This window comes from Dermacentor albipictus, chromosome 4, assembly GCF_038994185.2.
Source record: "Dermacentor albipictus isolate Rhodes 1998 colony chromosome 4, USDA_Dalb.pri_finalv2, whole genome shotgun sequence".
Classification (NCBI taxonomy): Eukaryota; Metazoa; Arthropoda; class Arachnida; order Ixodida; family Ixodidae; genus Dermacentor; species Dermacentor albipictus.
The window spans coordinates 163,085,372-163,104,947 of record NC_091824.1 but is presented as its reverse complement, the minus strand read 5'-3'; the positions used below and the strand labels follow the sequence as shown (position 1 = coordinate 163,104,947).

The following is a 19,576-nucleotide window of genomic DNA, read 5'->3' as shown; positions in this document are numbered from 1 at the left end:
AAGATGTCAGTCAGAAGCATTCACTTTCCGGCATACTCATGCATACAACGGCGCACTGTACCACTTACTGTGTCGGTAATTGTAAGATGCTCTGTGAGCAACAGAAGGGTTTCGTAGGACAACTACAGCGATGTAAACGCTTCCTTCAGCCCGAAAGAGGAAACTTTTGCTCTGCAGGTCTGTATTCCCGGTGCAAGACGTTAATAGAAGTGCGAAAAGAAGCAGAGCTTCTGAGTGATGACAGCAATGCTCGTTAGGTGTACGAGAGATTTGCGAGCGGGTACCAAGGTAAGTTAAGTAAATGCGGCAATGACAATGAAAACAAAAGTAGAAGCCAGTGCTTTCCAGGACAGTGCGCTCAGGAGGTAGTCACCACGATATAATATTACTTTGAGTACCGTGCCCAGAGTTCCTGTCGTCGCATCCGAGCATCAATTCTCAATGAGGACGGACAAAACAAAAATGAGCCTTTACCTAGCCATGGGTTTAGCCGAGGAAAGACGCGCCTTGGCAGCGCACTTCTACATTAGCTTTCTAGGAAGGTACCGACACCGTCGGAAGGATGGCATTACAAGGCCCGTTACGCTGATGCTCGCGCATACGTCACGAAACCTCGGAACAACATACGCGATGCAGGCGTCGTAAAGCCTGCTGTCTAACACCGTAAGAACCAAGGTTCTGCATATGCGCCCAAGAGGCCAAATCACAGCACTAACGGCGTCAAGACGTGGCAGCCAGGGCAAGAAGAGGCTGAGACAACGCTAAGCAAAAATACGACTGCGCGAAACTATTATTTTCTTAATGTGCACGAAATTTGACGCTAGCTATAGTGGTCGCTGTTTAGAAATCTGGAAGAATTTGCGATTTTCTACCTCGGGACTGAGTGCTACTTTCTAATTAAAAAGAGCAGCCTAAGTCACTTAACCACATCAAAACCTCACATTCACATCTTATAAAGTATGCTCATAGCGGTTAGCTCTTTTCATTCCGTTATCTGAATAAATAGAAAAGCAATGCCAAAGCAAAACTTTACCCTTCCATTGAAACCACAGGAAGACCTGCGACGTGTCATGAAACAGCAATGGCTGCTTGTTCCACGGGGCTAAATAGTGCAAAGTGCAAATAGTGCAAATAGTGCAAATCTTGTTAAGGGAGCTATGCAGAAAGTGAGTGCCCTAGAAGAACAGAAAGAGAGAGGAACAATATAGCTCAAATCAGAGCAACTAAATTCACTGAAAGATGAAGAACGTAAGATGAGCTTCAGCAAATTCTTTAACATAGATCTAGGGAGTTGATTTTTATTGATCAGCACAAATTTCATTGCGGCGCCTTCTAACGCAAACTACGCAAAGCGAAGAAAAAAGGCACGTGCATTTTTTTTATTGATCCTTGGTGCAATTATTTCTACCTGGTGGGTTCCCTATGATGACGCGTAATTTTCGTTTTCACGAGCGCATTCCCCTAATTGATGAATCAAGCACGGAGGTACGGTGAGACTATTTTTATTATCAAATATTAAACTCGGAGCAATCTTCAGAAATGACCCACCACCCTCTATTAGTGATGTGAGCTCGAGGCTAAGAACATGCATAGAATGGAAAAAGAAATGTGCGATTAACGTCTTGTGAGAACGCAAATAACGAAAGACAAAGGATAAGATGAACGGAGAGGGAGAGAATCTGGATTGAAATGTTATGCCCCCGCCCACCACCCCCCTCCCACAACTTTTGCATTTGGATACTGCTAGGTACACAAATTCAAAACGAGGTGCGCTCCCGACTTGGCTGTATCACCTTCCTTGGTTTTGGTAATACCAGCCAGAGTCCTTTTCTACGTAGAGCGACAACGATTAAAGCCTGAAACTTAATTATTGTACAAAGAAGGTTAGAAGAGTTGTTCACTTTCTGCTTTCACCAAGTTGGCAACCAGCTCAATGCGCAATACGGACTTGTCAACTTCTGCGAACTAGCAACAAGGTACAAGGCAAAATGAGAAACAGTGTTACTGAGCTACGAGTCGAGACAAAAGAAAGCTGAGACAAATGAAGCCAAGCCAGAATGTCCCGCCCCTCAACAGTAGAGGTGTAAAATAATAAAGAGATAGAAAGAGGAAGATGGAAAGTAAGCTCTGGAACTGCCACAACCGAGCCGAGTTACTTTCTAAACTCGACGAGAGTGCAGGAAATTTCCGTAATTGAGCGCGCCGGGGACGCGGCGGGAAGAAAAGCGCCGACGCTCGAGCAATTCCCCACGTTTTCAGCAGTTGCGCTGGCATCGGCAGATAAGTTGGACCACGCGTGGCTGCGAACAACGAGGAAGGCACGTGGCACTGAGGAAGAGGAGGAGGAGAAGGAGGAGAAGGAAGGTAACTGGGAAGGTTCAAGCCTAGTCACCGCCGCACGTCTTTCCCATGTCTCGCTGGCGGAGTGCGATAAACCAGGTATAAAAAAAGAAGCAGCGAAAGAGTAACGGTGGCATAGCGCTTACTGTGGCTGACGGGGAAAACGGCGCAATGCACCAGGATGTCGGCAGATAGCGACAGCCCCGAAATCTTACTCCACAGCCGAGTTCAAGGGACAGTCTTACCAAATGGCAGCTTTGATATCCAAAACCAACTGTTAAGAATCTCACTCTCGAGATGCGATCCCACTATCACGGATGGACTGGAACTGATATTTCAAACATCCCAATTTGTCAAACTAAGGTTCCAAGAGAGAACATTCGTGGTCGCGAAGTGTAAATGTTTATCATTTAAATGTTTATTACTGCTTTATTGCCCCTAGTAATACGTGTTGTCTGAGCTTCCTGGTCATAGTATTTACAAGCCAATTACAAGCCGTATCCAATTGCCTAATCGAGCACAGCGCACTGCAGTCATATATGCGAAACGTATGGTTTCGTGTAGGTGCTCCGATGTGATTTTTTAGGAAGGCCAGACAGTGCACAGCGCAGTCTCTTTCGTCAGCTCATGTGATTATTTCGTGTCCCAAGAAAAATCAATCCGAATAAGCGAAGATTACAGTCGACCAAAATATGCCACAGTAAGCATTAGAGACCTTAACGCCAATGTGTTGATTACGCTGAGAAACATACCGTACAGTGTCAGCTTTGCCTGAATCTGATTCCTGGCGTATAAACTGCTTTGCACACGGACGGACATAAATGACGTGTGATACGGAAACGTCTTCGTCGCTAAGACGAATACTCTCACGCGCGGAAGTCATTACGCGTTGCAGCTTCGATGCAGAAAGCGGGGCGCTATAAATGAGAGAATACAGCAGAAACCCGAAGCTGCAGTGAAAGAAGAAAACAGAAGGCAAATACGTGGCAACAACCGAAAGAAAAAAGTCATCAAGCGACGGCGAAAACCTAAGGCGCACATTTTTGAACACAGCCCTCGTCTGGCGCGCAGTCGAGGATGTCGCGAGCGAGACTTCTCGTTTCCCGCGGCGGCCCGGGCATTACGCTGTCTCTTATTTGGCAAAGATACTTTTCTCTTGTAAGGCCTTCAACCCCGGCGAGCTTCGACAGGATTTACGAGCTTCAAATTATCTGTTCCTTCGCAAAGCCCACTTCATCGTCGCGAAAGTAAGAAAAAGAGAAACAGAATGGCATACAGGGAACCCAGAAAAGGCTCGCACGGATGCCACCGCAGAAGATTCGTCGCCTTCGGGCAAACGCCGACACACAGCGAAGTCGCTACAGTGACGACAGCGAAGGGAAAGGCGAAGGCGGGTACAGGACGGCGATGGCACTGAGGATAGAGCGCGCGAGGGGAGACTTCCTATCCACCAAGCTAGATCACGATGGCATGTGCCACTATTACACCCTGCGAGTTCATGTTTCTCTTACAACTCGAAAAGAGGGAGAACACGCGTCGTGTTCCTATTTGTGTTCCTATTTTAGGTTGCTCCCTCACATAGCTCGCAACGTAATACGTCGTCACGTCGCCTCTTCTCTGACTGCCGTCCTCTCCCCGCCCTTCCTGCTCCGCTATCTATGTTGCGTCTCCTCAAGGCCGTGCAGCGCTGTTGAGGCTACGGAGCGCGCGTCGAAGTGGCCGACAGTGCGCGAAAGAAAGTGGTGCCGAACTTCCCCAACAATTACACTGCATATATCTCGCTGTTCAGATCCCCCGCACTTGCTGAAGTAGTTAAGTGCAATGCTACGCCACTTTGAACGCGGTCTGCTCGCTCTTGCCAACAGCACACAACGCGGCCGCAGGTGTGCATGCTGCGAGGCGTACAGATGCCGCCCACTTATTGGCGGGCTCGGAACGCCAGCTCCAATAGCGCTGCGTGGTTTTAGTGAGCCAGCGCGTGGCAGCGTTCTCTTATTTTCGCTCGGGCAGAGCAGTCCGAGCGTAGTGCACGTCTACAACTCTTGCCCTCTTGTTCCTCCTCCGAAGAAGCCCTCTCTCTCCGTCGCCAGCTGCTGCTTGTGTGTGTTCCGCGTTTCTCTCCTTCTGAGCGCGCAAGCTTTCTTCTCTCACGCTCCATCACGCCCGGCGCTCTACAGCGGGCCCTCCGTCATCGCGACGTCGTCCCGTTTTGTGACACGTCGGCTTTTTGAGTCCCCTCCGTCGGCTTCTTTTATAAAACCTGTCCCAGCCCACAGCGACACAGCGCGAATCCCCATTTACCTTTTGTTGTTGTCGTTTTCTTTCGAAGCTTGCTCCTCACTGATTTGACTTGTTTTCTTAAGCACTGAAGAGTATTTTTTCCCCTCTCGCTCTCGCCATGCCCTATACCCGTCGGCGCGCATGCGTCCTCGGAGACGTTGGTTTGTTTTTGCTCACTTGATTCCAGCGAATGGGTCTTGTGCTTTTTCTTGTAGATGTGTGCTGCATTTCGCTTTCAGCCCCGCCTTTCAATTTAAGCCTTCCGCTACTCCCCCCTTCATGTCGCAGCCAGTCTATTACGGTAAGGTGACGCTGTCACTGTCACATTTTTTTGTTTGTGGTATGCTTTGACCGAAAAAATAAACGAGGCGAAACAAGCATACCCGCTACATCGAAGCTCGGCTTGTGCGATGGATCGAATGATATATATATATATATATATATATATATTGCGACACTCATTGCGATGCTTCGACTTTTCACGGAACTGCGAGGCCAGTTTTTCATGCTTTATTGTGACCTAGCAAAGCAAACGGATTGAGGGCTTCGAGAAGAAAGAAACTGAAATAGGGACAAGCAATGGCAAGCGAAGAAGCGATAACTGACTTCAATGCGGTGGGAAGCCGTGCTCAAGCGCGATCGGTCAAAGCCACGCCCCTGTTCTGACCCACCCATGTGCGACGATGGTGGGGCCGTCTTGGAGACTCGGAAGAGGACCCGCAAGAATTTAGCCTCACAATAGAGTCAGATGGGGTCCGCAAGGCACGACACACGAGCGCCAAGTCGTAAAAACTCAGAAATATTTTTGGGGTGCATATAGCTTGGAAGAGTGAGTGAGTGAGTGAAAATCTTTATCAGCTCTAGATTCGCTGGTCTTCTGCGGTCTTGAGATGGAATCGTCCATCTTCTAGCACAACGGTCGGTTGCCCTTAGTCCAGGGCTCCGCTGGATGCTGCTGCCAGTTGTGCTCGCCGAAACAGACTTCTTGGTCGACCTGGCGATCGCTGGAGAGCACTCCCCCCCATTGCTCCGCACTCGGGTTTGGTATAACGGGTACCACGTCTATCTTCTGGCATGCCCACGTTATGTGATACAGCGTGGGTGTTTCGTGGCACCAGGGGCATTTGTCATTGTATTGTGTGAGATAAATTGTATTGTGTATTGTGTATTGTGGATTGTATTGTGTGTGGGAAGAGAAACGACACGTACGTGTGCGCGCATGTGTGTTTACGTGTGTTCGCTTGCGGCATATGAATGAATGAAAAAGGGCACTTATGCAGCGATTTTTGCGCTTCATCATTGCCAGCTGCCGACATAAAACGAATTTATTCAATTTCGGGGCCTACGTGCCACAACCATAATCTCATTGTAAGGAACGCTGTAATGAGACTCCGGAATAAAAATGACTTCCTGCGATTCTTCCACCTACAACCAATGTACCAGAATACAACCTTCACAATCGTATAGGAGCGTTCTTGCGTTCCGGACTCCATCGGAAGGTGGCCGCCGAGGCCGAGACTGACCCCTCGACCTCAACGTAACGCCATAGCGGTCTAGCCAACGTGGCGAGAGCCACCAGCCGAGTTCAATGCATTGCACGAGAAAACCATCCAAGTTCCCAACCTCTTTAACTAAAAGCGGGTACTCTAATTGGCGCTAATACTTTGTTCATATTTGTTTGTGCTATACACTGAGTGTAATTTGACAACCATGAACGTGCCTCGCTGTATCTCGTTCACTCTCGAATTTATATAGTTATAATAGATAACAAATCCCGAGTTTGCATCACTTCGTGCAGCCATAACTTTAAAGAATTTCCCGAAACACACTTATTCCAGATAACAAATCCCGAGTTTGCATCACTTCGTGCAGCCATAACTTTAAAGAATTTCCCGAAACACACTTATTCCAGACACTTGCTCGTCTACGTTTCCGGCTGCAACAGCGGCAAAAAGAATTACGCTTAAACTAACATCAACAGTCGCGAAGGGACGAGAAGCTGACGCATCGACGGTTTGTGGAATGCTTTGAACACAAAACGCGCACACAGGAAACAACAGAGACAGAAAGCAGTTGCAGAGGCAGAAATAATGAATAAAGAATGTGTATTTCCTCGCGGCTTAAACGCGGTTGGATGGTTCAGAATTACCGGAAACGAACAACCGAGTGGCTAATTACTTGTCAAAACGCATGATGTTATTTCCCCGCCTCTCTCTGATTTTGTCATGCAGGCAGGGCCGTGTCCCTTTCTTTTGTTTTAGTTCCATGTGCCTGCCGTGTGTTCCTGGCTGCGTCATAGAACATAGCCACACAAGTACAAAAAAAGAAAGGCGAGGAAAAAAAGAAACGCGATCACTGTCGCGCCTAGCTGTGCGGCCCACAAACGCAGCCGGTTTTTCTTTAGCCCTGAAAAAGGAAGACAAATTGAGCTCCACATTCTGAGGGAACGAGATTACGCGCAGCAAAACTTGAGCACTTGTAGTTTTTGTTGAAAAAGGAAAGAAACATAGGGGACCGCGGGGGCTGTGTCGCGTTTGAGTCACGCGCTCACAGTTGCAGGCGCCGCCCGAAAGTGCAGCCAAACGGCCCGGAAATGAATGGCGAAGTTGAGAGCAACACGAGTGAACGGGGGCATAGGCGCTGCTCACGCCGCACCAATAAAGCTGCGCTCTTTGAAGCAGCTGGCCGCCCATTTCGAAGACCCCGTCTATTCGGTGTCACCCGTCTCTTGCACGGTTGTCTGAGTGTGGCAGGGCATGTGTCTGAACACGAGCAAGAGACAGACAACGACAGCAGGCCCAACTACGCGTGTACTAATCTCGAATGCGCAGACGAGCGTGAATGACTCAATGTTTAATTAAGAAACTCTGGCGTTTTACATGTCAAAACTGAGATATCATTATGAGATAGGCCGTAGTTGATAACTTTAGATTAATTTTGACGAGCTGGTGTTCCTTAAGGTGCACCCAATCCACGGTACACGTGCGTTCTTGCATTTCGCCCACTTTGAAATGAGGCTGCCGCGGCCAGGAGGGATCGAACCCTTGCCCACATGCTTAGCAGCCCAACACCATAGCCACTAAGCTACAATGGCCGGTCTATCATTGAGTGTGTTTTCGTGTTTGTGGCGTAAATCGCACCAATGAGGTGAGCAGAACACTGCAAGAGCCGCTTGGCAACTACATCGACAATTTAGGCTGTCACTCGCACACTCATTTTTCTTGTAGTTCTTTGTCACCTCCACGAAGCCCACTGCCACATTCTGCAACAATCTAGGCACAGAGGCGTCCTTTTTCTTGCGGAGGCGAGAGCAGATTGTTCACGATCAGCCAGATCCTACGCCAGGTCCAGCAAGGAATGACGGAAGCACAGACAGGGCCGCCACCCACGCATTCATTTCCCAATGTGCCCATGTAAAGAGCGGTGCACGGAAATGTGTTTATGATCAAAGGAAGCTAAGCAGTTTAAACGAACTGTTTTTCCTTTATTTGCCCTCTGCGCAATATTCAGTACATGCCGTCAATCAATAGTAAATGGACAACCCGAATTATATTCGAGAAGCTGGAATATCTAACCACAATTAATCCCAAGAAAAAGTGCACAATCGCACTAAATGTCTGACAGGAAAGCTACTTGTTAGATATTGAGGTGCAGATTTGAAGTGACGCCACCTTAAAGAGCCCCATTTAAGAATGTCCAATGCTCTTCCTGATAGGGAAATAAATATTGTTTCTTTATACTCACAAATGACACTGTATGATAGGCATGCTTCCGCTCCTCATTTCTTTCTTTTTCGGTGTGTGCCTGTGCGTGTGTTGTGTGTGGCGTGCAGGCGTGTGTGAAAATACTGCATATGTGAAGTTTTCTTTATAAAAAAATTCAATTGGTAGTGAGCGCTCTGTTAACCTTTCCATAATATTTCGCGCCAATTTCTCACGTTGCTTGAAGCATAAAGATCGCTGAACTCTACTTCATCCCCTCACGAAGGACAGAAACCGAAGCGAAACCCAGATAAAACAAGTCTGAAGAAGTTTAAGAATGTAACCAGTCGGTGTGCCGATTGACATATGTCGTCATGAGAAGGAACTGTTTTAAAAATGCAAATCAATTTATGTGTCATCAATGTCAATATACCAAGCCACTCGGGCAAGAAGGCTTGTTAGGACATTTGTAATGTTCTAGCATGCCGCTGCGTGATCAACCGCGGGAAAATACGGGAGATCACTAGGTAAACGTCGTCAGACATTGGCTATGTATAATATTGGCCAAGTGCTGGCCCCTTTATATGCTACCACAATGTGGTTGGTGGTCGTCAGTGTGATGACCGGTTATGTGTGTCCAAGCTATGTGTACGTGACAGATCTGAGGCAGACGCAATGAAAGATTTTGTTTGTTTTCGTTTTGTTTCTTTGCAGTGTCGCTTACTTTCTGGTGACACAAAACATGTGATGCTTATACTTCACGGTTAACATGTGTTCATTCGAGTGGTCTGATGTAACTGGGTGCCGGAAGGAGAATACATCTTGTCAGGGCGTTTTAGAGGATGAGTCAGGACAACAGGAAGAAAAAAAGATTTAACGTTGTATTTAACGCTTCGGCAAGGTGTGTTACAAACGTCTTGTCAAAGCTGCACACTCAACCCAGAATAGCCCCTTTGCCCCAGCAGGAGCACGACATATTGTGATACTTCCTTCCGATAAAGGGAACGCCACCGTCCTATTAGATAAGTGCAAGCATAGAGATATAAATGAACACGCTACCGAATGGTGCTGACCCGTATACCCCCGTTGCAAGAGACCCGCAACCCAAGTTGCAAAGGGACCTGCGAAAATTGCTGATCTTAACACAAGCAGCTATATTATACAGACTGCTTTGCCAGAATGGATCTGCTCCAGCATTATGCATCTTACTGAAGGTACACAAGCCTGACGCTCCCTCGTACCCCATAGTGTACTGCACCCGTTCCCCACTGCACAAGGTGTGACATTATCTGTACAGGGTCATCTTGCCACTGCTCAGCAAAGGTGCTACCTATATCCACAACACTTTCGACTTCATTGAGAAAGTTAAAGATAGAAGGGTCCACCATAATGGCATGTTAGTTTCTTTCGATATAATGTCACTTTTAACAAGTGCACCCATACACCTGTCCATGAAAATTTGCATCACCTCACTCGAAAAGGATCCCACGCTGCCTGAGAGGTTTTCCGTCAAGGTGACAGCTAGGCAAGCTACTCAGTTTCTTTTTTTATCGAACACATATTTCACATTCGAGCAGCATTTTTATCGGCAAATTCACGGAGCGGGAATGGGATTGACGATTTCGGCCATGGCCGCTAACCTCTCCGTGAGGGATACTGAAGCTCAGGCGTTATCCCCTTTCATGCCAACGCTAAAAAATCTTTCACCGATACGTTGACGACTGTTTCAGTATTGTATAGATGAGTAGTTTTCACCTGTTCACGGCTCACTCCTGACCAGCATGCAAGCAGCAATGAAATTCACCATGGAAGCGCAGTCTAATAGTCAGCTACTGTTCTTGGAAACTCTCGTGAAACGCGAGGGGCCTCGTTTGTCATTCGGTGTGTTTCGAAAGCACACCCCCATTCTACACTACTTTCAGTAAATTTCGATGCACCCGGTCACGCAAAAAAAGAGGTGTTGTTGGCTCCTTTCTTCGTCGGGAGGACAAAGTGTGCGCAAGAGCGGAAGGCCGTGTGCTGGACAATCTGATCATACGGCAGGACCTAGTGGCCTGCCGGTACTTCAGGCACATCCGTCGTGGAAACTCAGGCTTGACATGGTCAAACTGAAGGACCGTCTGGACAAGGACAAGTTCCCAGGTGTCGTATACGTCATACCATATGCTGATTGCCCATACGTCTGCATAGACGAGACCGGCAACATCAGGACACGACTTCAGCAGCACAGAACGACGTCAATAAACAACACGTTATGTCGAATGCCCTGGTAGAGCACTACACACATACGTCATATTCTATCAACTGGGGTGAAGCACGTGTAACGGCACAGGAGAAGAACCTATCTTCAAGCCTTTATCTGGTGTGATTGATCATCGAAATCACGGCTCAAATCCTTGATCACAACGACGGCAATATTCCGCCCGTCCATATACTAGGTGACTTAATCATGCCATGCACTACACATAAAGACCGCGTACTTGGCCTGTTTTCAGGAATTGTGAACAAAGCTCCCGTGGGAGAGCCGGAACTTGAAGAACGATTTTAAATCTTTTTTTTTCGTTGGTGACCTAACCCCTACTTTAATATATGTATTATGCTGACCAGGAGGGGCTTCTGTCACACACTCGGCTTCATCTGGTGAGGACGTATGCATACTAAGTGCTAGCTTCTAAAATTAACCTTCCCAGGCTGCACCTACAGATGCCCTGTTAGACTGAAAGAGCAAGATAGAGAATTGGCAAGGGAAAGGCAAGAAGGTTAACCATGTTAAAACGCGGTTGGCTTTACCGCGCTGGCAAAGGGTAGAAAGAGAGAATGAAAGAAAGAACGAAAGAACCTTGAGGTAGTGCATTAGCTCCTCGCATGTGTCGCCGAGGTCAACCTATAGCGCCACACGTTTACTTCACATTGCGGCTTGTTATGTCTTGCAATATGTCTGACCCCTCCGATGGTATAGCTTAATGCATTACTAAGTGTGGAGCAGGCTTTCGCCCCCATGTTTTGCAGGAGTGTAACATGCTGCCGAACTTCTTGTTCATCGTGTCGGGACGTATGCACACAAAGTGCTAGCTGCTAAAATAAAACTTTCAAGGCTGAACCTACAGATACCCTGCTAGACTGAAAGAGTAAGAGAGAGAAGGAATAAAGGAAAGGCAGGAAGGTTAACCATGTCAAAACGCGGTTGGCTATACTGCGATGGCAAAAGGGAGAAAGCAGATAAAAAGTTCGACAGCATGTTACATTCCTGTAACACGTGAAGACTAAAGCCTGCTGGCAGACGTGGTGATGCATTAAATTATATGATGGGAGGCGTCGGACTTCTTGCAAGACATAACGAGCCGCAGTGTGAAGCAGACGTATGGCGCTGTAGATCGACCTCCTCAGCAACACACGCGAGCACCTAGTGCACTACCTAAAAGCTATTTCGTTCTTTCTTACGTTCTGCCTTTCTTTCGGTCTTTTTCCTTCTTTCTTTCTATACTTATTTATTTCTTTATTTATTTATATCATTGCTCTTTGTTCTTACATTCATTCTTTCATTCCTTACTTAATTCTTTCTTTCTTTCGTTTCTTCATTTATATTCAGCCATAGCATCTTCGCTTGCTTACGGGGTATGAGCCATTCCTGATGATCATATTTGTGCTTCACTGACTATACGCCGCATTTTTCGGGTATGAGCTATTGCAACAAGCCAATGAAGACTTTCGCCTCCAAAATGATGAGAGGAAGGAAAGGAAGTATGAATCATATAAGTATCAACTCATACTCTGTTTACCCATTAAGATAAACCTGGCCACGCCATGACGTTTCTACAGGAGCAAAATCAGTTCGCCTTTGGCCACTACCATGCAACATATGCGTCGACTATCGTAGGACAACCAGACTGACTGCATCTTCTCAAACAGTTTGTATATCAAGGCAGTGGCGATAAAGGTGGACGGCGAAGTACTCGCTGTTGGCCTCAGTCTACACCGACAACGTTCACTGTCAGCATACGTGTGTTTTCGCAACAAGCAGCATCCAGGCAGTCGCACATAGTGAGGTGGTTATCTGCGGCAACAGCCGCCACTCGTTATTCTTGGCCGAAGACGGGTTTCTTCAACTCTTCTCAAGCGAAGCTTGCATACAAATATACATATGTAAATATATACATATACGTATATACAAATGGCGTTGTCGTGGTCACGCAAAAAAAAAGAACAGTTGCTCACAGAGCGGAGCAGATGCGAGAAAAGGCGGCTAGACGAGTTGACTGCTGTGCCAGTGCCGGAGCCTGAGTCATTAACAAGGATTCCAGCTGCATAGGCGCGCGCTCACGCCACGCGCGCCAACAGAGCCGCTTCGCTTCCGCCGGGGAGGGAAAGGGCCGGAAAGTTTAGCGCGCACTACGCGGGCTTCGTTTCCGTTCAGTTCAGTCTCGGAAAACGGATAGGGCGGCCACGCGTTGTGCGTTCCCCCGAAGAATGGGCAACGTTCGACGAGCGGGCGCGAGAACTCGCCCGTGAAAGGGTTCGCCGTCGGCGCGCCAATACAGCCATTGAAGCCGCCCGAGCCCAGGCAATCCGACAGCAACAAAAAGAAGACCCCTAGCTGAGGGAGCGGGAGGCCCAAACAATCTGGCACCATTACCTGTGGGTTACTTAACCGTAACGAAGATCAGATGCACGCAGGACAAGCTTCGCTTACCCCCATTTTCCGGTAGAAGAAGGGTTGGTCATTTTTTTTAGAGCGCAGCTCTTAGGCGCCCGTTCCTGCGGCGAGCGTCGGCGGGTGCGACATAACCGAGCGAACGAGCACAGCGAAAGGTGAAAGCGGGGGATGAAAGACGCGAGGAGGAAAGCGGTGATGAGGGCGCAGCGGAATCATAAGGTGGAAAGTGGAGGAGGATATGGCGAAAGTGTGAGAAGAAAAGCGTAGTGCTCTCGACGATGGCTATGAGATGGTGCCAAAGTAGCGCACGTCATCTGGTAGGTCTGCCGGCGGCGGTTGCTGTGAACCGGCCCCACGCGCTAACTCTCGTGATCTGAAGATTAGCGAGGCAGTCGCGGAACATTTCGCTTCGTTTAAAACGTGCCCGACGAGACAGATTGTCCACGCTATCCAGCATATCGCGAAATGAAAACACGTATAGAGCTGCGCTCAAATTTCGCATTAGGGAGGCTATATCATAATAGTCGGCAAAATGTTTGTACACCTAGTTGATGTGGTATCATATGAGCCAGATAAATCATCACAATAAGGCGCTGCTGGGCTGTCATCTATCAGGTGACTCCCTCAGCAAGGTTGGCATAAGGTCCTTGAATTAAAAGAAAGAGACACGCTTTTATCTTGCCGCCGCCGCTGCTTCGAATAGCCTGCGAGGAGGCAGGAGAGAAAATCTGAGTCTCCCAATTGGTTAAGCGCCGTGACATGGTATTTTTCGTGCTCTTTTCTCTATTTTTCCTCTTTTCCGCGTCTCGGCGTGCTCGCCACCATGGCAGCTGGCCGTCAAGTTCCTGCGGCGAGGTTTTCGCAAGGGATTTCGTATGTTTTGACTAAGTTTCGTGGCTAACCACGTCATTGAAGAACTCAGTCTTTGTTTTTTTTTTTTTCATGTCAGGGATTGATTCTAAGAGAACTGGAGGTGAAAACGTGTACGAACGGAGCTTTTTCTTTGTTGACGGGGTGCGGAGCTCAGGCATGGGTAAGCTTATGCACGGGTGCTTTTTGTCGGTGCTAGTTCAGATTTGTTTTCCTGATCGCGCTAGCGTCAACAGCTGTATGAAGCTATGGAGTCCGTAGGCTGTATTCTGTCATATATCATGCTAGAAACGTAACACGTGTTATTGTTGTAGTACTGAGAGTGCGCAGCTTTGTCAGTCCGTGCTTTTGTTAGGCGCTGCAAATATATTTTGCGAGGACAAGCTGTTCACTACGAGTACGAATGACTTTGACTATTGTGAGCAAGCTTTCACCGCTTCGCCGTCTCGGCAGGATAAAGTGGTGTACGAGTTTGTTGGCTCATACTGACTCGGAACTGCGCAAAGAGGGAAAATGCCCATTGATAGAAACCATTTCTATGTGTAACTTTCATCCTTGCATACGATTTGTTCACAAAAGTAATTCAGGTTCTACTGTAATATTTGTATGTGAGAGCCAACGGACCAGTTTCACTGCATAAAGAGATGCCAGCGTCATGATGAATCGACGACAATACCTGAGATGCTCCGCGTTGATCGCGCACGTTTCTACATGACACTCGCGTTATTCAGGCAAATATGCCACGCGCCTTGCGTTCGGTCATCTTGGTACTAAGATGATTAAATTATGAAGCGGCACAAGCTGGACACACGGCAGTCTATTGGGTGCACGCCCGTACACACGTACCCGCTTCGAGCACCCTAAACGCTTCCGAGTAGTTCAATGAGCAGCTGCATAGAGCTGCACACACGCAAGCGCATCGCCTTTGGCATGTACCGGCGCAACCTTTATCGCAACCCTTTCACGCCTGGCAAGTGTCTTCAGAAAGAAAAAAAAAACCAAAAAATATGATCAATGCAATAGAAATAACTCACGAAGCGAATTGATCTGTGCAAGTCGCGGCACTATTTTTGCTTACGAGTACAATGCATGGCCGTAGACGACATAACCCTCAAACAAAGCTCTGGCATGTACATAAACATCGTGTACATTACATATACATTATTGGCGAGACAAAGAATTCTGGTTTTTGCACTGGTCCTCTGCAGTAAAAGGAATTTGTTCCCCAAACTAGCCTCAAAGGCCTTCTTCTAACTGGAAGCAGGCAGCCAACCCGAAGCCACAAAACAAGCGCGCAGTTGCGCGCCGAAAAAGCAAAAAAAAAAAAATACCTGCTTCTGCCAGTTTCATAGAGTTCCATCATCGTCCCTAGCACAACACACAACAATCAAGCCTTAAATATGGTTAAAATTCATGCGCGAACACCCAACAACAATTTTAATGTCTCACCTCGTGTAAATCTATGGGCGGTTTCCGAGCGAACGACCAAACTGCGAGGGCGACCTAAGAGAGAAAGAGTGAGCTGCGAGAAGGCGAGGAGAAGGAGAGGCCGGGCGAGGAGGAATTTCGCTACCTTTTCGTTTTATTCAGAGACCTTAGGTTGGTAGGTCATGGCACTTGGCCGATGAGGCCAAGTGCCATGACGAGGCTCACATGGCCGATGAGGCGCGTGGCATGCAAAGCCGGTCGTTCTATAGCAGGTAACAAACTAATAATTGCATGTTTATATGTACACTGTCCAGCTAAAGCAAAATTTGCACAGAAGTGCCAGACAATTAAATTGTCTTACTTAGCTGACGTCAAACGATTTCATTAGTTTGAAACAACGTTTTTCTGTACAGATCGGCTTTGGAATCACTAGTTTCAGGATGAAACCTGAACCTCCAGTCGATTATATAGGGCACCCTAATGTCGTTGCTGGGCCAGAGGTAATAGTTTAGCTTGCAACAACTAACTGTTATTTTCTAATTAGCCAAGCACTTACACTAGCCGACAAACGTATTTAACCTGTGAGCGGACTCCAGCTGGTTCAGCTTTCTTTCGGAGGTGAAGAGCACGCCCACTGTGTTTTTGTGGGTGGAACTTCTTTGTAATTCTTAGGTTGTCACCGACTATAGGTGCTTTACACATGCAATATCATAACAAGTGGTTTACAGAGCATGAAAACAATCTAACATCGTACGACGCCACCTTGCCACGTTCTTTTCTAGCGAAATCCTTGGTCTTATTCGCCATCTTACGGGCAAACGATACTCTGAGCTCACCCAAGAAAAACAGCCCACTGTAGCCACATAAGCAGCACCGCCATGTCAGTTCTGTTGTAGCACGCTCTTAGCTCACGCGCATACTAGTGCCTCGCAATGCGCGTGCCAGTGTGAGACGACGTTCCAGAATATGAATTATCATGATTCCAGTCTGACCGCATGTCTCTACAAAGGTTTTGAGAAAATGAGCCTGCTGGCTGGTCCTGCGGGTGACAGTGTCACAACTTGGATTTGAACAACCCTGCCACGGTCGTTTATCCAGTTTCTCTGTTGAGTATTAAAATTCAATTTTTCTCTTTTATATGCACCGAACGTCGTAGATTTGCACATGTGCAAAATATGAAGGAACTCAACGAAGTGTCTCTTGCGTCGCAGGTACCTGTAAAAGAACTCATCGGCTCAAATACGGCAAAGTTATCTATATGCGGACACACCAATTTACATGTCGAGCAGATAGCACGAGAACCACGGGCTCAGTGCGTCCTGCTGAGGTGTATTTTGCTCCTGCGTAACCTGTTTCTTGCTTTCGTAGGGATAAATTTAATTTCTGTGTTTGTTGTGGCAATAAACACGGTCTACTTTCTTTTCTTATGGGATGTGCTTTTGAATGGGCATGAGGAAGCGAGTGTGTACTCACTTAAATTCGTATACAATGTCAGAATAGCGCGCATCGCACTGCAAACGTTAATAGGAAAGCAAATATAGCATGAGACAGCGGACAGCGCTCGTGTCGCCACCGAGAGCCCGGTCATATTGCGGGGCATGTATACTTATAAGTGACGCTATACGTTTCGACTGGGCGGACAAGCGGGGCCTACCTGTCCGGAGTGCGTGACTGTCGCGCTGCAGCGAAGCACAGGTGCGCGCGCCCAAGAAGGAACTCACCTGAGACACAGACGGGCAGCAGAAACGCAAGACAGGCGAATCCGACCATCTCCACCGTTGAGCTCCCTCGCGGTTCGCGTGATCTCACTTAGGCTGGACGATCGGGCTCGGGATCTCTTCCTCCGACGTTTGTTCGCCAGTCTGCGAGAAGCAACAGGAGAGGAAAAACGAACTACTCAATGAGGAATAAACGTGCAAAAGCCGAATCCAGCCACGCCGGCCATTTGGTGTACAACCCAAAGGCATACAGACGGCGCTCCCGAATCTCCCGCTCTCTTGGACAGATCAAATCACGCCACGTCGGCCACCAAACGGGATGCCGAAACTATCGGGCAGCGCAGAGAGAACGGCTCGGTGAGCCGGCCCAACTCGTTACCTCAAAAGCGCTCGTCAAGCGGGACGATGGCACTTCCAAGGGAATCCAGAATAAGGAGCTATCGTGAAAAAAGAAGGCAGGCAGGAAACGACTTAATCTCAGAAGCAGTAGTCGCGATTAGGTCGCCCCTTTGATGGTGGTTCCTCCGGACGCAGTCTTTTATTTATGCAAATTCGCATAAAGCCTTTCAAATTTATGTAAATTAGAAAGACGAAGCGGGAAAGGCCTAAAGAGCATCAGCGCAGGCAAGAGAGATTAAAGAGCAGTCTAGCAGTCGCATGAGGGGACGCTATTGCTCGATTCTCTCTGGGGATAGCAAAGTAGACCTATCTTGAAAGACGAAAATGCAACACTGAACGATGTTTCGTAATTCAGTCCTGTGATTCGACGTAACAACATTTATGAAATCACAGCAGATTTTCCAGGACATGAAAAACGGATACCATGAATAGTCAGTGTCACCAGCAGTGCGGTGAAAATTAATACGTTTTGCAGAACCCGAGAAAACCTTGCCCATGGTTGTTTGAAAGATGCTGTCGCACTTTTCTGTGGTAATACGCGTGCGCAACGAAAGAAAATGTAGAAATGAAATAAATCGCTGAAATCAAATGAAATGGTCACGGCTGCTTTAAACTTTGCATTTCTTCCTAAATTTTATTGTGGGAAGTCAGCAAAGTACTCTTGAAGCTATCATTTGACGCTATTTAGAGCCCATGAAGACGTAGTCAGCCTTTACGCGATGTTTACCTAAATATTTCGAAAATGCTACAGGATTTGGATCTTTTTTTTAATATTTGGGGTTTTACGTGCCAAAAGCACTTTCTGATTATGAGGCCCTCCGTAGTGGAAGACTCCGGAAATTTTGACCACCTGGGGTTCTTTAACGTGCACCAAAATCTAAGCACACGGGTGTTTTCGCATTTCGCCCCCATCGAAATGCGGCCGCCATGGCCGGGATTCGATCCCGCGACCTCGTGCTCAGCAGCCCAACACCATAGCCACTGAGCAACCACGGCGGGTGATTTGGATCTTGCTAATGATTAATGTAAATTGCAGTATTAGGTTGCAGCACGTAAATATCGTACTTTTACAGCAGGCCTGAGCATGGTCTTGCCGTCGTCATCTAGAAATCTCCCGCGTACCAGTTAATTTTTGTCTGCGGGCTGTTAAAACTTGACCGACGCCAGTTGGACAGAGGTATAAATTGTTAGATTACTTATCGAACTACTTATAATTGACAGCCACACAGGTAGACATTGAAAGACACGGCCACAAAAGCCACGTAGTTGGAGGACATGGCTACGTAAAGTTGTAATGGCAGCGTGGGCAGACACGGAAAAAAACGAAAGACAAACTGCTATGCGTGTCGCGTCCCGCTTGATTGCTTTGCATGCAGTACGATTACCATGTGAGTTATATTCAGCTGTCGAATTCACAAAGCTTTTGCTTTGTAAGTCACCTCTGCCACCGGCCAGCCGCCTTCGCTGATTATATGTCCGACGTCCGAATTGCTCAAGCCTTTTTGTTACTAATATAGTGCAAGATAATTTGTGAATACGGACCAAGAAAACTTGTTTTAAGTGCCATTCACTATTGGCCATCACCACGTATGGATGCTCATCTCGCATTGATACCAATCACAAACAGGAGTGCCTGGCACTCGTACGCAGGCCTAAAAATCAAACGCTCTCACGTCAGAGAAATTCTGCGAATACGGGCCATGACTCGATTGTCACAGAGCCGTTCATATGGAAGTACATTTTGCAGGAACATAGGCCCGATATTCGACATTGCAAATATATTTAGGTTTATTTCATTTATTGCAGCCCAGAAGGCCCAAAAGCGTTACTTAGAGGGGGATGCAATAGGGTAGTACATTTAAGAACGAAAACATGAATGAAGAAGAATAAACATGCTAGGTATACATGAATAATAACTAATTATTATGCAAGTACAGATAAAGAAGAAACAGTTAGCAGTAAGGTAATCTAAAATACAGATCACAGAAAATTGCAGAGCTAGTAAGATTGTTGTAACGTTCACTCCAATGAGAACAAAAGAAAGAATAATCGAAGTGAATCTTATTTAATTACGTATGCAAACGGCAGGTTACGTTGGCAATGACTTGGTGAGAAATGGAGCGAATATATTGTTTCAAGTGAGCATGCTAGGTTGTTGTATGTGCATGAGGTTGCGGTTAAGGAAG

General features: G+C 47.2%; 1 protein-coding gene across 5 annotated transcripts in view; it reads right to left on the bottom strand.

The window, feature by feature from the left end:
• The window catches only part of LOC135899974 (irregular chiasm C-roughest protein-like), an 872,345-nt gene that overhangs the window by 275,657 nt on the left and 577,112 nt on the right, over positions 1 to 19,576 (bottom strand). For all 5 annotated transcript variants that reach the window (XM_065429388.2, XM_065429389.2, XM_065429392.2 and 2 more), the window contains one exon: positions 16,995 to 17,135. In XM_065429388.2, coding sequence (XP_065285460.1) covers positions 16,995 to 17,043 — 49 coding nt within the window. In that variant the 5' untranslated portion in view covers positions 17,044 to 17,135. The remainder of the gene's footprint in view (positions 1 to 16,994; positions 17,136 to 19,576) is intronic.